Source organism: Dendrobates tinctorius, unplaced genomic scaffold, assembly GCF_039654945.1.
Source record: "Dendrobates tinctorius isolate UK_male_01 unplaced genomic scaffold, ASM3965494v1 ptg000058l, whole genome shotgun sequence".
Lineage (NCBI taxonomy): Eukaryota > Metazoa > Chordata > Amphibia > Anura > Dendrobatidae > Dendrobates > Dendrobates tinctorius.
In genome coordinates, this window is record NW_027361726.1 from 22,519,107 (window position 1) to 22,538,791 (window position 19,685).

The 19,685-nt window shown below is 45.6% G+C and overlaps 1 protein-coding gene across 2 annotated transcripts in view; it reads left to right on the forward strand.

Moving 5' to 3' along the window:
- PPP4R3A (protein phosphatase 4 regulatory subunit 3A) overlaps positions 1 to 19,685 on the forward strand; it is a 56,000-nt gene that overhangs the window by 25,101 nt on the left and 11,214 nt on the right. For both annotated transcript variants that reach the window (XR_012232699.1, XM_073578159.1), the window contains exons 10-13: positions 283 to 441; positions 2,423 to 2,592; positions 5,008 to 5,150; positions 19,439 to 19,629. Coding sequence is in view for 1 of the 2 variants with exons in the window: in XM_073578159.1 (XP_073434260.1) it covers positions 283 to 441; positions 2,423 to 2,592; positions 5,008 to 5,150; positions 19,439 to 19,629 (663 nt within the window). In the remaining variant the exon portion in view is untranslated. The remainder of the gene's footprint in view (positions 1 to 282; positions 442 to 2,422; positions 2,593 to 5,007; positions 5,151 to 19,438; positions 19,630 to 19,685) is intronic.

The following is a 19,685-nucleotide window of genomic DNA, read 5'->3' on the forward strand; positions in this document are numbered from 1 at the left end:
TACAACAATACCCCATAAATAAATTGTATAATCATATAACAAACTGCTGTAGTTCAGAATTTTCTAAATCCGCTGTCTACAATTGAATGAGGCGCATATACCAAACTTTGTTACTTTTCTAAGTAATTTTTTTTTTTTTCTCCAGCTAGAGATTTACTTGTGTTTCAAACAGCAAAAAGTGTAATTGTCATATGGTACTTGGGATAATAAGACAAGGTGAATTTTAGTTTTTGGCCTAAAAGGTTAGCTTTCCTCTGAATTCATTTGTTGGTTTACTTTTAGATGATTTCCAGACGGCTCAGTTGTTGGCACTGATCTTGGAGCTGTTGACGTTTTGTGTTGAACATCACACATATCACATAAAGAACTACATCATCAACAAGGACATCCTGCGCAGAGTGCTGGTACTCATGTCCTCAATGCACTCTTTTCTGGCCTTGTGTGAGTATCTGTTCTGACTCGCTGGGGTGCTGTAACAGCAAAACTTAAAAACCAGCCTCACTCGCTCTTATATGCAATGTCAGATCAAACTTTTGCTGAATATAATGTCTGGCATTATGTCGAAACGCGTAGATCTGTGTTTCCATGCATTGTTGCCAGACATTATGTGCCTGAGAATATTTTAATGCTATTTTGACAATAAATATTTGTTTTTAACAGTCACCTGACCTCGCTGGATCCTACCATTTTTTGTACTAATGTCTGGCATTGTGCTGCCTCATTTCAGTTATTGAGCACTGGTTACTTAATTGTGCCATGGTTAGTTTTTACCTCTTGATTGTGGCAGACTCATTAGTGTTTTTTTTCTTTTTTATACGAGCCGTTGTATTATGTAAATTTTACATACATACCGTATATACTCGAGTATAAGCCGACCCCCCCCTAATTTTGCCACAATAAACTGGGACTTATTGACTCGAGTATAAGCCTAGGGTGGGAAATGCTCCATAGATTGTTCCCCCATATGCTGCCCCCCATAAGAAGCTCCATAGATTGTTCCCCCATATGCTGCCCCCCATAAGAAGCTCCATAGATTGTTCCCCCATATGCTGCCCCCATGCTGCTACTGCTGCATGTAAAAATAAAAAAAAGACATACTTACCTCTCCGTCGCTGGGTGTCAGGTGCCGGTGTCACTGCTGGCACCTGAGATACTCTCGTGTCCTGCGTCCATGGCTGCTCACCGCTATCTGCCACGTCATCAGTCAGTGACGTTCAGACTGCAGGGGGCGCGGCGCGCACTAACACGTCACCGCGCCCTCTGCTGTCTGAAGTCACTGACCGATGACAGACAGCAGCAAGCAGCCATGGACGCAGGACAGGTGAGTATCGCTATACTTACCCGTCCTGACGCTGTGTCTTGAGCCCCCAGCTTCTCCGCGCTCTCTCTTCCTGCCTTCAGCGGTCACGTGGTACCGCTCATTAAAACTGATGAATATGCGCATATTCATAAGTTTCAATGAGCAGCACCACGTGACCGCTGAAGGCAGGAAGAGAGAGCACGGGGAGAAGCTGGGGGCTCAAGACACAGCGTCAGGACGGGTAAGTATGACCTGACACCCCCACCCCCTCTGACCCCCTTTGTATATGACTCGAATATAAGACGAGAGGGGGACTTTCAGCCCAATTTTTTGGGCTGAAAATCTCGGCTTATATTCGAGTATATACGGTATGTGTGGAGAAATATATGTATGCTTGTATTTCTGATTTTTTTTTCTTGTTCTTATCAAAATGTAAGTGGATGTATTTATTTAAGAAAAAAAAAGTCCCTGAATATGTCTATAGGGGCATTTCATTAAATCTTTTTCACTATTTCTGGCTCATTTTATTTTTTTGCTCTCAATTACGCAGACCTAGGACAGATGCTTGATAACTCCCACTCGCCAAATTCACAAATCTTACTGTGGTTAGTCACACGTAATGGCTTACACCACTATACTACACCTAGCCTGACTCTTTAAGATACATAAGCCTTTTAATGAGTCAGGAATGCCGCTCTAAAACGCCCCCTCATCAAGACAAGCGAGAGAAACGCCTGTCATCTGGAATCGCCCCTATATCTTTTAATCTTTCAGTCTCATATTTGCCTCTCGCATCATAATGATTTAAAGATATCCGTGTGCCTTTTATCCCATTTATGTCCCACAAATTATTCTCCAAAATAATTATTCAGTCGGGTAATCCGAACTATCGTCGCCTACATTATAGCTGTGTTAAATGGAGCGGTGTGATGTGCAGTCCATGCAGTTTTCTTACATGGGACATTGTGGTAAATAAGTAATTCTCAGGGGGACACTAACAATTCACATTTTCCAGAAGAGTACATGAATTTTCAGGCACAAATGATCAACTAAGTATGGTAAACGTTAATTTAGTATGTTAAGTGAAAAGCCAGTTTTATTATAACTGTCATGTTATTTCAGGTGCCCTGCGGTTCATGCGGAAAATAGTCGGTCTGAAGGATGAATTCTACAACAGATATATAGTGAAAAGTTTCCTGTTTGAGCCTGTGGTTAAAGCGTTTCTCAATAATGGTTCCCGGTATAACCTTCTAAACTCTGCCATCATAGAAATATTTGAATATGTCAGAGTGGTGAGTTCTGGGTTGTATTTAGTATAAGATAATTGGATTTTTTTTTTTTTACTAACCATAATTTCCCTTCCTTGTTGAATACATTGGGGACACAGAACTGTGGGTATATGCCCTGTTATTAGAAGGCTTGACAGTAGGTGAAGGCTGTTCCAGAGCACTCGCGATGGGTGAGAAAAACAAAAGCTGACCATGCGGACCGCCTAGTAGACAGCAGCTTGCAATATCTTGTGTCCCAAGCCGGCATCGGCAAAAGCCAGAGTGTGGATCTTGTCGAATTTGAGGCGTGAGCAGAGAAACAGGTGGCAGCCTTGAGAAAAAGAAACCTGATGCCTGACTGCCCAGGTGGAAATTTGTCCCTGGCCTTTAAATTTTCACAATAGCCAAGCTGATGCATTTTGCAATGGTTGTCCTGGAAGCTGACGGGCTTTTTTAACTAAAATATGGACCCTAAAGGCCCTGACCAGATCCAGATGGTCGAGAGAGAATGGGTTGAACATGAGTTGAGCAAAAAGGGAGGACGATATCCTCGTTGATGTGGAAATCGGAGACCCACTTTTTAAAAAAAAAAAAAAAAGATTGCATTTGGCATAAGACCACCTTGTCCTGATGGAGACCACTGAAGAGAGCCCTGTAAGAAAAGGCAGCAAACTCAGATATCCTATGAAAGGAGGTATTAGCCGCCAGAAATGTACACTGAAAAAGGCAAAAACTGCCTATTTTAAGGAGGCAAGTTTTACATTCATATCTGACTGTAGAATGGCAGTAATCCTACAAATGGGGAAAACCCTAGGATGGAAGTTCCTCTTATCACACCAGCTAAAGTAGAAACTCCAAGTCTGATGGTAAACATTGGAAGATTGCTGCTTTAAAGCCTTCAGCATGGTTTGCGCAACAAAGTCAGATATTGATCTCAGAGCCTCACCTTCAATAGGCATGCCGCTAAACACAACTGATGACTATTAGGATGCAACAGAGAAGCTTATTAAAGGTAGTTGGGAAGAGAGTGGGCATGGAGCATCTGTAACTACAGGAATAAGATTGGAATACAGAGTCCAGTGTATCGCTGTTTTGATCTCTGGAATATGTTTTGCCTTGGCCCACTTGAGAACGCTGGGCAGAAGAAAAGAGAAGAGAACAGCAAGAACTCTGGCCATGTAGCGCAATGGCTGTTAACTAGTAAAAAAGGTCTCTGCGGAGTCTAAACGTGAGACGGATGAAATTATTCAACTAGTCCACAGACTTCTAAGCTTGGGGGGTTGATTAGTAAGGCTGGGTGCACATCGCGTTCGGTGCCATCCGTATCCGTTACTAAGCAGCACTAACGCTATATAACAGATGCGTTAACTCACCCATTGCCAGCCATTATCGTAATGCACCCTTACGCATGTCCAAATCGGCATGCGTTAGCGATGATGCGTTACTTTGTGATGCACCTTCGAACACAGTCTACCGCGTTTTCGCGTGCGTTACATCTAACGCACAGCGAACAGACGCGTTCACTGTGCATAGACCTCTGTTGCTAACACATTCTAATGCAATGCTACCATGCGTTGGCCCTATCGGTCAAAAAAAGACCAAAAAGAACATCAGCTCTAGCGCATCCGTTTAACGCATACGTTAGATGGTACTAACGCGATGTGAACCTAGCCTAAGGCTCCTGGGCTTAGAGCTGAAGCAACCCAGAGGCTGGAAAGGAAAGGCCACGGATTTGAAGGGGCCAGGTAGAGGCTCCGTAAACGCCAACCAAAAGCCCCTCCTGGAAAAAGCACAAAATAGGCCCCAGAATCGCAAGGAGAAATGGTAAAAAGTACAGAACACAGCAAAGATGGCTGTAAAACAAAGGACTGGGGGGAGTTTTGATAGCACAGAGGAAATAAGGAGGGCGACCCCAGGGAACAACTTGTAGCAAACACAAAGATAGTGGCAGGATGAACTGTTGGTGGGGAGGGCATTTTGAATATCATCAGATACCCACAAGGTCAATCTTTCAGTGTATTCTCATGGATCATTGGGACACCTGCACGCCACTATGGAAGCAATCTGGTGGATTGGTGACTGGCACTAAATGGCATTTGCTGAAGTAAACTACTGTTAGGCGCACTTTTTGTCCTCCCTGGAATGGTGAATACAAGGTGGGGGGATATTCGTACCCCACAGAGAAAGAAAGAAGTCTGCAGAAGACCTGATGGTAGTCTTGTATGCCTCCTACTAGCCTAAAACAGACCCGTCTACAAGACAGTCAGCATTTTATTTATTTTTTTTAAAGAATGTAGAGCCTACTAGTGACAAAGGTTATAACCACAGTCTTGTCCCCCCCAATGCTATTGACGAGAAATGGAAAGTAAAAGCCATATTGCATGAATATCCATGCTCCCTACACCTCATTGATGAATACGATTCCTGTCCCACCTACAGGAGGACGTCAAGTCATTAACGGCTCATGTCATTGAGAATTACTGGAAAGCATTAGAGGATGTGGACTATGTACAGACATTCAAAGGACTTAAACTGCGATATGATCAGCAACGTGAAAGACAAGACAACCCCAAACTTGACAGGTGTGTGTTCAAGAGCCGTGTTATTGAGGATTTTGTAATGTCATCTGTATGTATTTTATTGCTTTTAGTTTAGACTCTATTTGGTCCAGCATGCAGAAATCTGCTGGCATAGCACGGATGTGAATCTACTTCATACTAACACCAGAAATTCATTTAGTAATGCTGAGTGCATTTTCTTCACTAGTTCAAGACTGTACCATTTACTTCCATTCCTGACCATGCAATTTTTTTTTCTGTAGTTGAGGTTTAAAGCTATACATGTTTTGCTGTCGCTTCATTGGGGGATACAGGAAACCATGGGTGTATGCTGCTGTCACTAGGAGGCTGACACTATGCACACAAAAAATAGCTCCTCCTCAGCAGGGTACACCCCACCAACTGGCACTAAGTTAATCAGTTTTAGCTAGTGTTAGTAGGCGCTCGAAACGGGCCTTTCACAAAAGCCATATCTACCTCGGTTTTCGTAGTTTTTTAGTAATTTTTTCTTTTTTCTTTTTCAGAAGGCTCTCTTCCACCTCAGGAGGGATACAATGTGAACAGTCACACTGTAATACCAGACAGAGAGTACGGCGTGGACTGACACCCCTTATTCTCATTTGTCTATCCGGCAGTACCCCAGCCCTCAACACATCAAGAGTGTTCAGGTGATCCGAAGAATAGTCCGGGCCCCTGCCCGCTCACCCACCAGATTCTGCTGGTCTCAGGAAGTACAGACGCTCCCCGTAAGTCTGAGTATTCTTCAGAGACATCTTCAGGGAAGGAGAGAGGGACCTTTTTTTTCCCCCAGATGTCTCCTCTCTCCCTTGCTTTATTAAGGACTCTAGAATTCCAGAGGCAATGAGAAGAAGTTTTATAGGAAGAATCTAGTGCAGCACAGTTTTATTCCGCAGCTTTTTAGGCCTCCGTGCCGCCCTTTGCTGGCCTCTCTCACTAATTTAGGCCCCGGCTTCGGTGCGGCCTAGCCGCCGTACTTAATCCATCCCTTTCCTCCTCCTTGTTGCACATGCTTTTTTTTTTTTCGCACCCGGCGCAGGCATGCCCCTTCTCCTCCCTCAGTGACACCTTCTTTCCTCACATGAGGCCTGCCATTTTCCTTCACCCAGACTGAGACAGACTTCACACTTGTCTTCAGGAGCATCTACATCCGGCCTCTCTGAACTTTCAAAACTGGAGAACTCTGGTCAGCTTGTGGTTCCTAAGAGCTCCTCTGGGTAAACTCTACTCTGAAGGCTGACTCTCTCCTCAGCAATTCTTTGTTTCTATCCCCTAACCTCTGGCATTAGTTAGTGCGTCTGCCTTCTTCGATCATTGCTAATTCTAAGGGTGAGAGCTCTCGCCCTCAGGCCCCTATTACCCTAGTCAAGCGCTTTCTCTCTTCAGGTCAGTCTTCTTCCCTCTGAATTGTAGCAATCCCTCTGTCCTTACAACCCAGGAGTCCTCCACCTCTTTTGGAGACTGGCCCTCTTATGCCAGTGTGGGCAAACTCTGTCTCAATCCATTGTGAATCTTACCATGGTGTCTCAAACCCTGGTATCAGTGCTGGACAGGTTGCCTATCCCTTTCCCTGCCGCTGATGGCTGATCTCATGATCCACCCTGACCTCCTTCCATGGCTATCAGCAATGGCCATAAGAGGCGCTTCAGATCGCCCTCTCGCTCCCTGGCCCCTCTCGGCAGGCGGCTTCCGAGTCGTCCTGCCCATATTCAGACTGGAGTTCTGAAGCCTGCTTCAGACCTGGACCCTGACCTGGTCTCTTAATATGAGACATGGTGGAGAGTCTCATTGTGGCGGTCAACCAGACCTCTAATATCAAGGATGCTCCTTCGGAGCCCTCAGTGCAGGCAGTGTCCTTCAGATGGACAAGATGAACTCCTAGAGTTTTTGCCCCCATAAGGCATTTGAGGGTCCTCTCCAGAGAGTGGGAAAACCTGACCAGACGCTTCCATAGAGGGAAACGGTTTAGTATCCTGTACCTCTTTGCTTCAGATCTCACCGAAAATTGGACTGTTTCTCCAGCTGTGGATTCTCTGGTCTCCAGACTATCCACCAATATGGTTCTCCCTGTTAAAGACGGGGCATCACTCAAGGACCCCAATGACAGACTCCTGGAGTCCTATGCCAAGTCAGCTTTTGAAGCGTCAGGTTCCGCCCTATGCCTTGCCTTTGCCACCATTTGGGTGTCAAAGTCTCTATATGCATGGGCCAAGCAACTCTGTTAGGTCATCTTTGCTGGAGCTCCATCTGAGTTAGCAGACCAGATCTCACAAGCGGGATATTACTTAATGGCCACCTCTCTGGATACTGCTTCCTGTGCAGCTCAAGCCTCCAATAATATAGTGGCCATCCGCAGTACCATCTGGCTAAAGGAGTGGCAAGTGGACTTGCCTTCCATTTGTCACAACTGTTTGGAACCAGGCTGGACCAAATTATAATGGAGGCCACCGAAGGGAAAAGCTCTCTTCTTCCTCGGGCCAAACCTTGGTACTTATCTGTGGAAGACATCTCCCGCCAGGAGAGGTCGCAGGTCCAACAGGAAAAGAGAAGGCCCTCCTTCAAACCGGCACCGTCCTGGCATCCTGACAATGTGCAAGGCAGAACTTCCAGGAGCAGACCTAGGAGATTCTCCTCCATATGACTCTCTACTCTTATCCAGGGAGTTTTCCGGGGTGGGCGGCCTGTTCTTCAGGGGCGCTTGGCTTGCCTCTGTCGTGGACGCGTGGGTCAGAGAGTTAGTATCTTCAGGATCGAAAATAGAATTCATTTCTCGACTCTGAGATCATTTTTTCGAATCCCAGCCACCAAGGGACCCCTCCCTGGTCCTGATTTTATTTTTTTTTTTGCAGCCTCTCTGCTCTGAACAGACTTAATCATTTCCCATCCCACCTTAGGAATATCTTTTAGGTTTCTATTCAAACCACTTTGTAGTTCCAAAGAAAGACTGGTCTGTTCAACCTATCCTGGATCTCAACTTGCTAAACAAGCCTATGTCATTTCAGGATGGAATCCCTTTGTTCAGTAATGGCTTCCATGGAGTTGCAGGAATTGCCATGTTCAGTGGATATCCAAGACGCCTATCTCAATGTCCCAATTTTTCTGGGTCATCAGAGATTCCTTTGGGTCGAGGTACGGCAAGACCACTTTCAGTTCGTTGCTCTACCTTTCGGCCTGGCAACCGCAGCCAGAGTTCTTTCCCTTGATCGTCTGTTCGTATCTCTTCTCTAGTCAGGGTGTCCTTAACTTGGTTCTTTCCTCTCCCCTTATCAGCAGGGTTGGTCCTTTTATCCTATTCACTGCCAATTGGTTACAACGGATGACAGTCTCCTTGGCTGCTGGGGAGCTGTCTTCTGTAACCTCACAGTCCAGGGTAGTTGGAAAATGGCTAGCTGCCATTCTTCTGTCCTTTCTCTGCTGGCAGGACCTTCTGAGGTTCCTACCGGTGCGTGTCCAGACAGATAATCCCATGGCGGTGGCGTATGTCAACCACCAGGGAGGAACTAGTCCTTTGGCCATAGTCGAAGTCGAGAAGATTCTGATCTGTGCAGGGAACATGGTTCTGGCAATTTCGGCAGTGCACATTCCCGGCGTAGACAATTTGGCCGCAGACTTTCTCAGTCGCGAGGGTCTTGCTGCGGGGGAATGGTCTCTGCATCAGGTTGTCTTCCATCAGATTTATTTATGGTGGAGCACTCCGGATGTGTATCTTATGACCTCCAAAATGAGCAGAAAGGTCCCACAGTTCGTCTCCAGGTACCATGATCCTCTTGTGACGGGCGGTGACACCCTGGCTTTACCCAGGTCACTGTTTACTCTTCCTTATCTGTTCCCACCTCTTTCCCTGCTTCCCAGGCTGTTGAAGAAAATCAAGGCGGAAGGGGTGCCGGTCATCCTAATAGCGCCAGATTGGCCCAGGAGGGCACCTGGTATGCAGAGGTTGTCAATTTACTCGCGAACGCTCCTTTCTCAGAGTCCCATCTTCCACCAGAATTCTCGGTCACTTGATTTGACGGTGTAGCTATTGAGACCGCGGTTCTAAGAGCGTCCGGGTGCTCGGAATATGTGATTCAGACAATGATTCGGGCTCGAAACCTGGCATTGTCTTGAGTCTATTATCGGACTTGGTTGTGTGAGGCTTGTCACTTTTTTTTAACCATAAACTTTTTATTTTAAATAGTCATATTTAACCATTAACCCTCCAGTCATTGTACATTCTTACAGAAATTTCCTCAAAACATTAAATATAATAATTTAACATAGCTAAATATTATAGGAAAAATAATTGGAAAGGGAGGGGGTGATGACAACAGATTATCATACCCTTATATTACCATTAATAGTTCTATTACATCTCTAGTGTTTAGTCTGAATGACAGCCAGCTGTCCCACTTCCTACGATGGGATATTGTATTATTTGTGGATGAAGCAATTATCTTCTCTGATAAACAATAGTCATTCACCAATGCTACTATCTCTGTCATTGACTAACATTTCGGGTTTTTTCAATATCCTGCAATTTTAATTTTAGTAGCTATGAGGATGTGCGTAATCACTGTCCTGAACTCGTACAGAATCAAATCCAGGTCAATGGCCAGAAGAGCCTGCTCTTTCCCAATTTTCATTGGGATGCCACTAATTTGAGACACTAAATGGGAGATTGCGTCCCAGAGATACTTCACTTTATTGCACTTCCACCAGACATCTATTTATATAATTGCCTTGTAATGTTTTCATTTCCTGTTCTGTTCAGATGTCACCGTATCCCAGAATTCCAAGCGGAGGAAGCTCACAGACCGCTATATTGGGACACCCAAGTGATGGGTGTCTCAATATGGAAACTTCTGGTGGTACCAACATGTTGCGCAGTACCACAAGCAGAATACAGTCGCACCACACATACACTCTATACGCTGTACGCACCACACACTCGCTCACTCTCGCACTCGCACACTCAGGCGCAGTCATCACACTCAGGCGCACTCGCACACAGACTTACACTCACACACACTCTCACACACTGACACAGCCTCTTGCGTGGTAACACCAGGCGCAGTGAATCATTCGGCTGACCCTGGCGGCAGATGCGCTACGTGTCTACAGGCAGAGGAAGCCGGTCACATTAAAGGGGTTTTCCCACGAACGAAAGTTCATTTTAAAAATTGCCTGTGTCTGACTGTGTACGGAGCATACCACATTTCCTGGGCAGGGGAGGAAGCAAAAGACAATACTGACATTACAGCAGGGGATCACAGAAGATTCATTTTGTGAGGTAAAATATTTCACTGACTGTTTTCAAGCAATATTTTACCTCACAAAATGTATCCTTTGTGATCTCCTGCTGTAATGTCAGCATTGTCTTTTGCTTCCTCCCCTGCCCAGGAGCTGTGGTATGTTCTGTACACGGTCAGACACAGGGGTGAGAGAGACAGAGCACGGGGGGGGGGAGACAGCTAGCTCAAACAGGACAGCACAGAAGGGGAGAACACAGCACAGGAAGGAGAGAGACAGCAGATAAGGGGGTTAGCACATGGGGTAGACAGGTCAAAGAAGAGAGCACAGACGGGAGAAGTCAGCACACGGGGAAAGAGAGAGCGGATAGGTGGGTGAGCAAAGGGGGGGGATTCTCAACACTGCAAAGCCTGCCCCCATCGTGACATTACTGCCCTCCCGATGCGATAGCATCGGGCCTCCATCTAGCCTAACATATCTGCGATAGCGTCTCCACACCTCCAGCACACATCTGGAGAGTTGTGGTATATCTTAGGCAATCTGTATGGTGTGAAGCTTTCTGGCGTTCTCCAGGTGACTGGTGCATTTAGGGTGTGGAGAGGGAAAGGTCTCCTCCAGCATATGGTTGTAGCTTACGGACAGTGCTTCTTATCTGGAGCGAGGTGCATTTCATATAGTTTGGAGGGTTGTCAAAATATTATCTTTTTTTTTTCCCTGCAGAAAATGTCTTATTTGTAAATATTTATAATGATCTTTATGTGGAAGGAGATATTTCTATCTGATCGTAGAGAAGTATAAGAACATTCCTTCCTCGTACATATCCTCAATCAGTAGGACTCCAGGGATTTCCAGTTTTGAAACTGGAGGTCCAGAATACGCCGCTGTATGCAGTTTGTTGATTAGAATCCTCCACACTCGCAGCGCTGCTTTCACCGAATCCTCCACACTCCCAGCGCTGCTTTCACCGTTGGTGGCAGACACAATTTTTTATGATCGCCGGGGTTAGGCCCGGTGATGATATACGAGTAAAAAAAAAGATTCAACATTTGAGGATTTTGTGAAATCTTTCTCGATTTCTATCCAATGTCTGTTATCCTTATCCCACATATAGGGCGTTAAGGGCCTGTCACACTAAGCGATATTGCTAGCAATATCGCTATAACGTCACTGGTTTTTGTGACGTTATAGCGATATTGATAGCGATATCGCTATGTCTGATACTTGCCTCCGACTGGCTCCCCGCTGGTTATCGCTGATCGCGCGAGAACGTCCAGGGCCGTTTCTCGTCGTCAGCTTCCTGCTGTGGAGACGGGCGGCGCGTGGACGCAGGCGGGAGGACGTCAGGATCGCCTCGTCTGACAGGTAAGTAGCGACCTCCGACCCCTGAGATGTCGCTGGTGAGATCTGCCTGTGTGGCAGCTCACTAGCGACCACTTAGCGATGCACCAGCGATCCTGACCGCGTCATATCGCTGGCTCGGGATCGCTGGTGCATCGATAAGTGTGACAGTACCTTTAGATTCAGAATTTGTCATTTGGGGATATTTAACTTATAGTATGATACTTGGGTAAAATAGTCTATTACTTCCATTACTCTATTGAACGACTCTTGGGGATTGATAAGGGATAAAATAATGTTGTCCACGAATTGCCCGATTTTGTGCTCTACTTTACCAATTTTAATACCGGTTATCCCAGGATGTCATCTAATGTTTTCAGCTAAGGATTCGATTGTTAGCGCAAATATTAGGGGTGAGAGGGGACACCCCTGTCTCATTCCATTAGTGATATCAAATGTATCTGACATCATTCCTGAAATAAGAACTGAGGCTGACGGGTTAGAGTATAGAGGGGTAATCGCTCGAAGTATATTACCATCAAACCCAAATCTATGACAGCATTTCGAACAAGAACCCCCCCAATGCACCCGATCAAATGCCTTTTCAACATCCAATGAGAGTAGCATAGAGGGAATCTGTCTCCCTCCGGCAATATGGATGATATCGATCATCCTCCTCTTGCCATCCAAGGTCTGTCGGGACTTAACAAATCTCGCTTGGTCTTTATGCACTATGGCCGGGATTATTTCTGAGATCCTATTAGCCAGGATTTTGGAATAGATTTTTATTCAATAATGAAATTGGCCTAAAATTGACGGTTTGATCAGGGATTTTTCCTGGTTTTGTGATGGGTATAATTGTTGCCTGTATTATCTCTTTTGGAATTTTTCCGATTTGCATAAAATTTTGGAAAATTGACGTCATGTGGATTAGTGTGTCTTGAAATGTTTTGATGTATTCGCTTGTTAGTCCGTCCGGACTTGTTGTTTTTCATTCCTCCAATTATTTGCTGTATTTGTTTGGGATATTGGTTGATTTAATATATGCAGTACCTCCTCTGGTATCTTAGGAAGTTTTACATGATCTAAGAACTGATTTATTAATTGGTGGTGGGTTGTGGTATTGCGGTATTTTCCTGTAGATTATACAGGGAGGTATAGTATTGTGAGAAGGTATTGGCGGTTTCCTAGGGTTTTATATTATGTTTTTTTGGTTGTCCTGTATGTGGCAAATTTGCTTGGTCATTTTGGCTTTAATTTTGTTGGCCAATATTTTGCCCGCTTTGTTTCCCTGCCAGTAATATTTGGCTTTACTTTTCTGTAGATTGTGCTCGTATTTGTGTTGGGAGTAGTTGGTATAATTCATACCTTTTAATTTCTGTAATTTTTTGGAAAATTGCGTTTCTGGAGCTATGTTTGTGCGTCTCTTCTAGGGGCGGTTATGTTTTGATTAATTTCCTCTATTTGGCATAGTCTTGCTTTTTTATTTTGGGACGCTATTTGGAGCAGTTTACCCCGGATGTAGACCTTGTTGAGCGCACCATACCGTAGATACGGACACATCAGGTCTGTTATTAATTGCAAAGAAGTTCGTTAGTACGTCCTGTTTTTGAGGCCTAATTTTATGGGATGTAATTAGATGGTTATTTACTCTCCATGGGGAATATGTTGGATAGATCTATCCTTCTTTAATTTGGCAGGAGATGGGGGCGTGGTCCGACCAAGTGACCTTCCCTATCGTGGCCGTTTGGCTTAGGCCTCTTTCACACTTCAGTTTTTTGTGATCATTTGAAATCCGCCAAAGATGAAAAAAAACGCCATCCCGCCCGGGAACCACTACAATTCAAACGGATCTGTCAAAAAACGGATGCAGCGGACAACCGTCAGTCAAAATCCGCCGCTAATGCAAGTCGATGGGGGAAAAAAATGGATCCACCTAAAAAGGCGGATCTGTTTTTTTCTAAAACTGGCGGATTTTGACTGACTCAAAAAGTAATGTAATAACCATTTATCTATGATTTTTAGATCAATTCTGGAGTAGCCTCTATGTGAGTGTGAGTAGTAGGTAGAAGAGTCTGAGAGAGTGATTGGATATTTTCTTTTGAGGGGGTATCGATTTATCAATGTTGAGACAAGGGGTGATGTTAAAGTCTGCGCAAATTAACAGGGTGCCTTTTTTATTCTTTATTACCACCAGGTGTCTTTAAGAAATAGAATCTGCTTGGAGTTAGGGTTGTAAATAGAGACAATTGTGTAGGTCTTGTTTATGGTGCACATAAACACCATAAAACACCTGTCTGACCACAACCTACTGACATTCTCCTCCCTCTCCTCTCCTACTGCGCAACCCCTGCTCCATAAACTAGCTCACCCTCGCAGGAATCTCAAACACCTCAATTTACAATCACTCTCTGAATCCCTTCTCCCTCTTACAGACATAGCTTCCCTTCATGACACAGATGCTGCTGCCACCTTTTATCACACCACAATAACAGCAACGCTTGATTCGGCTGCCCCCCCTCACGCAGAGCAAAACTCGAACAATCAACAAGCAGCCCTGGGTCACCAGCCTGACCAAAGAACTGAGACAGGTTTCCAGGGCCGCTGAGCGGAGATGGAAGAGAACCCATTCTACTGAGCACTTCAACGCATACAAGCAGTCCCTTGCCAGTTTTAAGTCCACGCTCTCTGCCGCAAAACAAACTTACTTCGCATCTCTCATATCCTCCCTGTCTCACAACCCTAAACAGCTCTTCAACACTTTCAATTCTCTACTCCGTCCCACAGCACCTCCTCCCCCTCCTCTCATTTCTGCCGAAGACTTTGCCTCCTTCTTTAAGCAGAAGACCGAAATGATCAGACAAAACTTTGGCCCACAGCCCTCAATGCCCCTCTTAGCCGCTCAGCCCTGTTCTGCAAAAGCCAGCTTCTCCACCATGACAGAAGATCAGCTCTCCACCCTTCTGTCAAGATCACACCTCACCACTTGTGCCCTCGACCCACTCCCGTCTCACCTCATCCCTAACTTGGCCACAGTCCTCATCCCATCTCTAACACACCTTTTCAACGTTTCACTTGCAAATGGTGTCTTTCCCTCATCCTTCAAACATGCCTCAATCACACCCATCCTCAAAAAGCCCTCCCTTGATCCATCCTGTGTGTCTAACTATCGCCCAATTTCTCTTCTCCCTTACGCCTCAAAACTACTGGAACAGCATGTATATCTTGGAACTGTCCTCCCACCTCTCCTGTTCCCTCTTTGACCGGTTACAATCTGGCTTCCGACCGCATCACTCAACTGAAACTGCCCTCACTAAAGTCACTAATGACTTACTAACCGCCAAGAGCAAGCGACACTACTCTGTCCTCCTTCTCCTGGACCTATCCTCTGCATTCGACACCGTAGACCATTACCTCCTGCTACAGACTCTCTCATCTCTTGGCATCACAGACCTGGCCCTATCCTGGATCTCATCATACTTAACAGACCGAACATTTAGTGTCTCAATCTCACACACCACCTCCTCACCTCGCCCCGTCTGTCGGTGTTCCCCAAGGCTCTGTCCTAGGACCCCTAGTATTCTCCATCTATACCTTCGGCTTGGGACAGCTCATAGAATCTCACGTTTTGCAGTATCACCTCTATGCCGATGACACGCAGATCTACCTATCTGGACCCGACCTCGCCTCCTTACTGACTGAAATCCCACAATGACTGTCTGCTATCTCAGCCGCCTTCTCTGCTCGCTTTCTCAAACTGAACATGGACAAAACAGAATTCATCATCTTTCCCCCATCTCACTCTACCCCTCCACCAGACCTATCCATCAATGTCAATGGCTGCTCTCTTTCCCCAGTCCTGTACGCTTGGTTCCCTGGGGTGATCCTCGACTCTGCACTCTCTTTCAAACCACATATCCAAGCCCTCGCCTCCTCCTGCCGCCTCAGACTCAAAAATATTTCCCGGATCCGCTCATTCCTCAACCATGAAACCCCAAAAACACTAGTGCATGCTCTTATCTCCCGCCTCGACTACTGCAACCTCCCACTCTCTGGCCTCCCCTCTAGCACTCTGGCTCCGCTCCAGTCCATCCTACACTCTGCTGCCCGACTAATCCACCTGTCTCCCCGCTATTCCCCAGCCTCCCCACTATGCCAGGCCCTTCACTGGCTTCCTATCGCCCAGAGGCTCCAATGCAAAACCCTAACCATGACATACAAAGCCATCCACAACCTGTCTCCTCCATACATCTGTGACATGGTCTCTAGATCCTTACCCACACGCAACCTTCGATCATCTCAAGATCTCCTTCTCTACTCCTCCCTTATCTCTTCTTCCCACAACCGCTTACAAGACTTCTCCCGTGCTTCCCCCATACTCTGGAACTCCCTGCCGCAACACATCAGACTCTCACCATCAACGGAAACCTTTAAGAAGAACCTGAAGACCCACCTGTTCCGACAAGCCTACAGCCTGCAATGATCCTCGGTCTACTGAACCACAGCATGACCTGCTCTACCCTCTCCTACTGTATCCTCACCCATCCCTCTAGACTGTGAGCCCTCGCGGGCAGGGTTCCCTCTCCTTATGTACTTGGGTGTCCCTTGTCTTACACATGTTTACTATACTTGTCTATATTTCCCCTTTTCACATGTAAAGCGCCATGGAATAAATGGCGCTATATAAATGCATAATAATACTAATAATGGTGCACACAAGGATGACGTATCTGCCCTCGTGGGCCAACTACGCTGGTGATTAGCTGGAAGGCGACAGTGTTCTTTATCACAATTACTACTCTTTTTATTGTCAATTGCATGAGAATGAAATACATTTAGGAAATTTCTATTCTGCAGTCTGTGGGCATCAGTGCTATTTAGGTGGGTTTCTTGAATGCATAATACATCTGCTTTTAGGGATTGGGCCTCTTTTCATAATGGTGTTCTTTTAAACGGACTATTCAGTCCCTTTACATTAATGCTGGAAATGTGAAGAAACAGAGTTCATCTGTAATTTGTATATATGTGTCACCACTAGATAATTATGAAAAAAGGGGAAATAACAAAGACCAACTTCTAAATTTGTGAAAAACTATCAGTTTTAAAAATAGAGTTCAGTTCTAAGTGAACCTCCTGCATATGCTCCGCTATCCAGTATATAGTGTGTGTGTGGGGGGGGTGGGTATTGAGGGAAATGAAAAATTCTACTCTCGTGCCTCTGCAAACCATGATGAAAAGAAGGTCCCATCTTTTACTTTTTTGTTCATGTTCTCTCCATCAGGGTGGTCAGCTTCTTCTTTAGTGGAGAGCTGGTATCTTCATCCACTGTCGCTAGCGGCCGCTTCTGAAGCAGAGTCATGGCCTCCCGGGGGTGAAGTCAGTACCTGTGTGGCTCCATTCTTGGTGACGATCAGGTTAACCAGGTAGCCCCACTTGTACGCTATCCCGTTGTCCCGTAGGATCTTGGTGGCTGTGGAGAATTCCCGCCATCTATTCAGGGTGACGGCGGAGAGGTCAGTGAACACCAGGATGCTCTTGAACCTTTCCGGGATCCCCAGTCCACCCGCTGCAGCTTTGCTAATGGCTTCTTTGAAATGGTAAAAATGAAGCCGGGCAATTACATCCCTAGTTGCAGAGGCGGGGGTCACTTTTGGGTTTGGGGATCCTGTGCGCTCCGTCTATTATGAGGTCTCACTGTTCGGCCTCGGGGACTAGTGCGGTAAAGAAATCCGTTAGGAACTCCTTCAATGCATCCTGAGCCACGCTTTCCGGTATCCCCTGAAGCGCAGATTATTGCATCTGGAGTGGTCCTTCAGGTCCACCAGCTTCAGTTTTAGAGCGTTGACCTCATCTGCCTCATTATGAGCGTCCACTAAGTGGTTGTGGACTGTAGTGAAGTTCTCCAGCTTGTCTTCAATGTGGGCTGTTGTGTCCCCTATGTGCACATTGTCTTTTTGTAGTGCAGTGAAGGCTGAGGTAATGTCACTATGTATAGCCTGCTTTAGCTCGCCTAGCAGGGAGTTTAGTGTGTCCTCTGTGATGGGGGTGGAGCTGTGCCCTGTGTCAGGTGCATATACTTGCGGTTTGGTGCCTTGTTTCTCCAGGCTCCTGGGTGATCTGCCGACTCCTTCTGTGCCTGCTCCATTATGATGAGTCTCCTCTACGGTGAGGTCCGACCCAGTGTCGGGAGATCAGACCCCCCAGAGTGCTCCACACCGCCGCTGGTCGCATGATGAGTGCTGCAGCGGCCATCTTGATTTTTGTTGGGCGCCGGCACAAAGACCGGTATCCTGCCCGGCACTGCTCCCCTGCTTCCGGTAACATGCCCCATCGGTGACCGTACCCTTCCTGAGGACGTGTTGACCAATATTGTCGGCTTTCCCTGCAGTTGTCAGGTGCTGTGAGCCACGGCAGTTTGTTGGGACACAAAGTGGCGACATGGTCTTCGACTCACTCATTTGCCAGGTTGTTCAGGGTCCATACCTACTTCTCGGCTGATGCCAGCTTAGGTAGGAGAATCTTACAAGCCGCAGTGGTTAGTTCCCCGTCCTGAATGGAGTTGTGCTGTTTTCCCTCCCTAGGATTCCCTCCCCATGGTTTCTTGAGTTCCCCAATGAAGCGGTAGAGAAAGCATGATATTTGGTTACTCACCGTAAAATACGTTTCTCTCAGTCTTCATTAGGGGACACAGACTCCATCCAAGCTTGACAGCAGTATTGACGTTCTTTTCTATTATTACAGTTTCGTGTATTTCCTTCTATGTTATTCTTTAAATGTTGCTTTCTCCTACTGCTTTCTCACTAATTGATTAACCTAGTGCCGGTCGGTGGGGTGTATACTGCTGAGAAGCTAATTTTTTTTTGTGCATAGTGTCAGCTTCCTAGTGGTAGCTGCATACACCCATGGTTTCCCGTGTCCCCCAATGAAGGCTCCGAGAAACAGATTTTATGGTTAGTAACCAAAGTCTTGTTTTCTCATTCATATATTCAAGTCAATTTTACTTAATTTATTTTTTCATGACACATGATCTTTTTTTTTTCCCTTCTCGTAACGGGCGATGTTAGTGCATAAGGGAAATTAATATCTTTTTTTTTTTTTTGTTATGAACAGTAAAATGCATTTAAAATTTGCCATCCCATTCTGGAACATGTGTTTATTTATTGGACACATCTATATTTATTTATGAAGCAGAGCCAGTAGCAGCGATTTGAATTGACAGTGGCATTTTTTAAATTTTCTTACCAATTTTTTTTTTCATTTATTTTACACATTTTGTGCCCCATAGGACATTAAAGACTAAACATGAAAATATTTTTATTTTTACCTTATTGCCGTTGTAACTGACACAGGTGTGTTCTCCCCAATTATAAGGGAAATGCAGCCTCCTGGTTGTATAGTGGAGCTGTTTGGAGCTCCTGTGACCCAGCAGCTCCTGTCTCCTCATGCTGTGTATGGAGGAGGAATCGTCAGTGGTGCTTCCTATTACTGTGTACACAGCTCTTTCTTAGCACTATGTATACAGCAATGGAGAAGGCACCGAAAGTAATAAACCTTGTTAATGCTGCTGCCTCCTACAGATTTTTCTTTTGTTAGACTCGTGATCAGCAACTCCATAAAGTTGTGAATTTTCATCACTAGAGATTTAACACGTCAGCTCTTTGCAACAATCCCCATCTTTACAGGATTAATTAGACCTGTGAACTAATTAATGTTGGTTTGCTGCGTAGCATGCGGTCCATCCTCAGGAATCACCGGTACCGTAGAGATGCTCGTTCTATAGAAGATGAGGAGGAGATGTGGTTCAACAACGATGAAGAAGATCTGGAAGATGGGGATCCAGTGGTGCTGCCTTCTGACAAAATAAAGAGCAGTGATGATCTGATGGACCCCATCAGTAAATTCATGGAGAGAAAAAAATGTAAGTATTTGTCCATTTCAACCATTAACGTGTGGAGGAGGCCATATATTTATCAA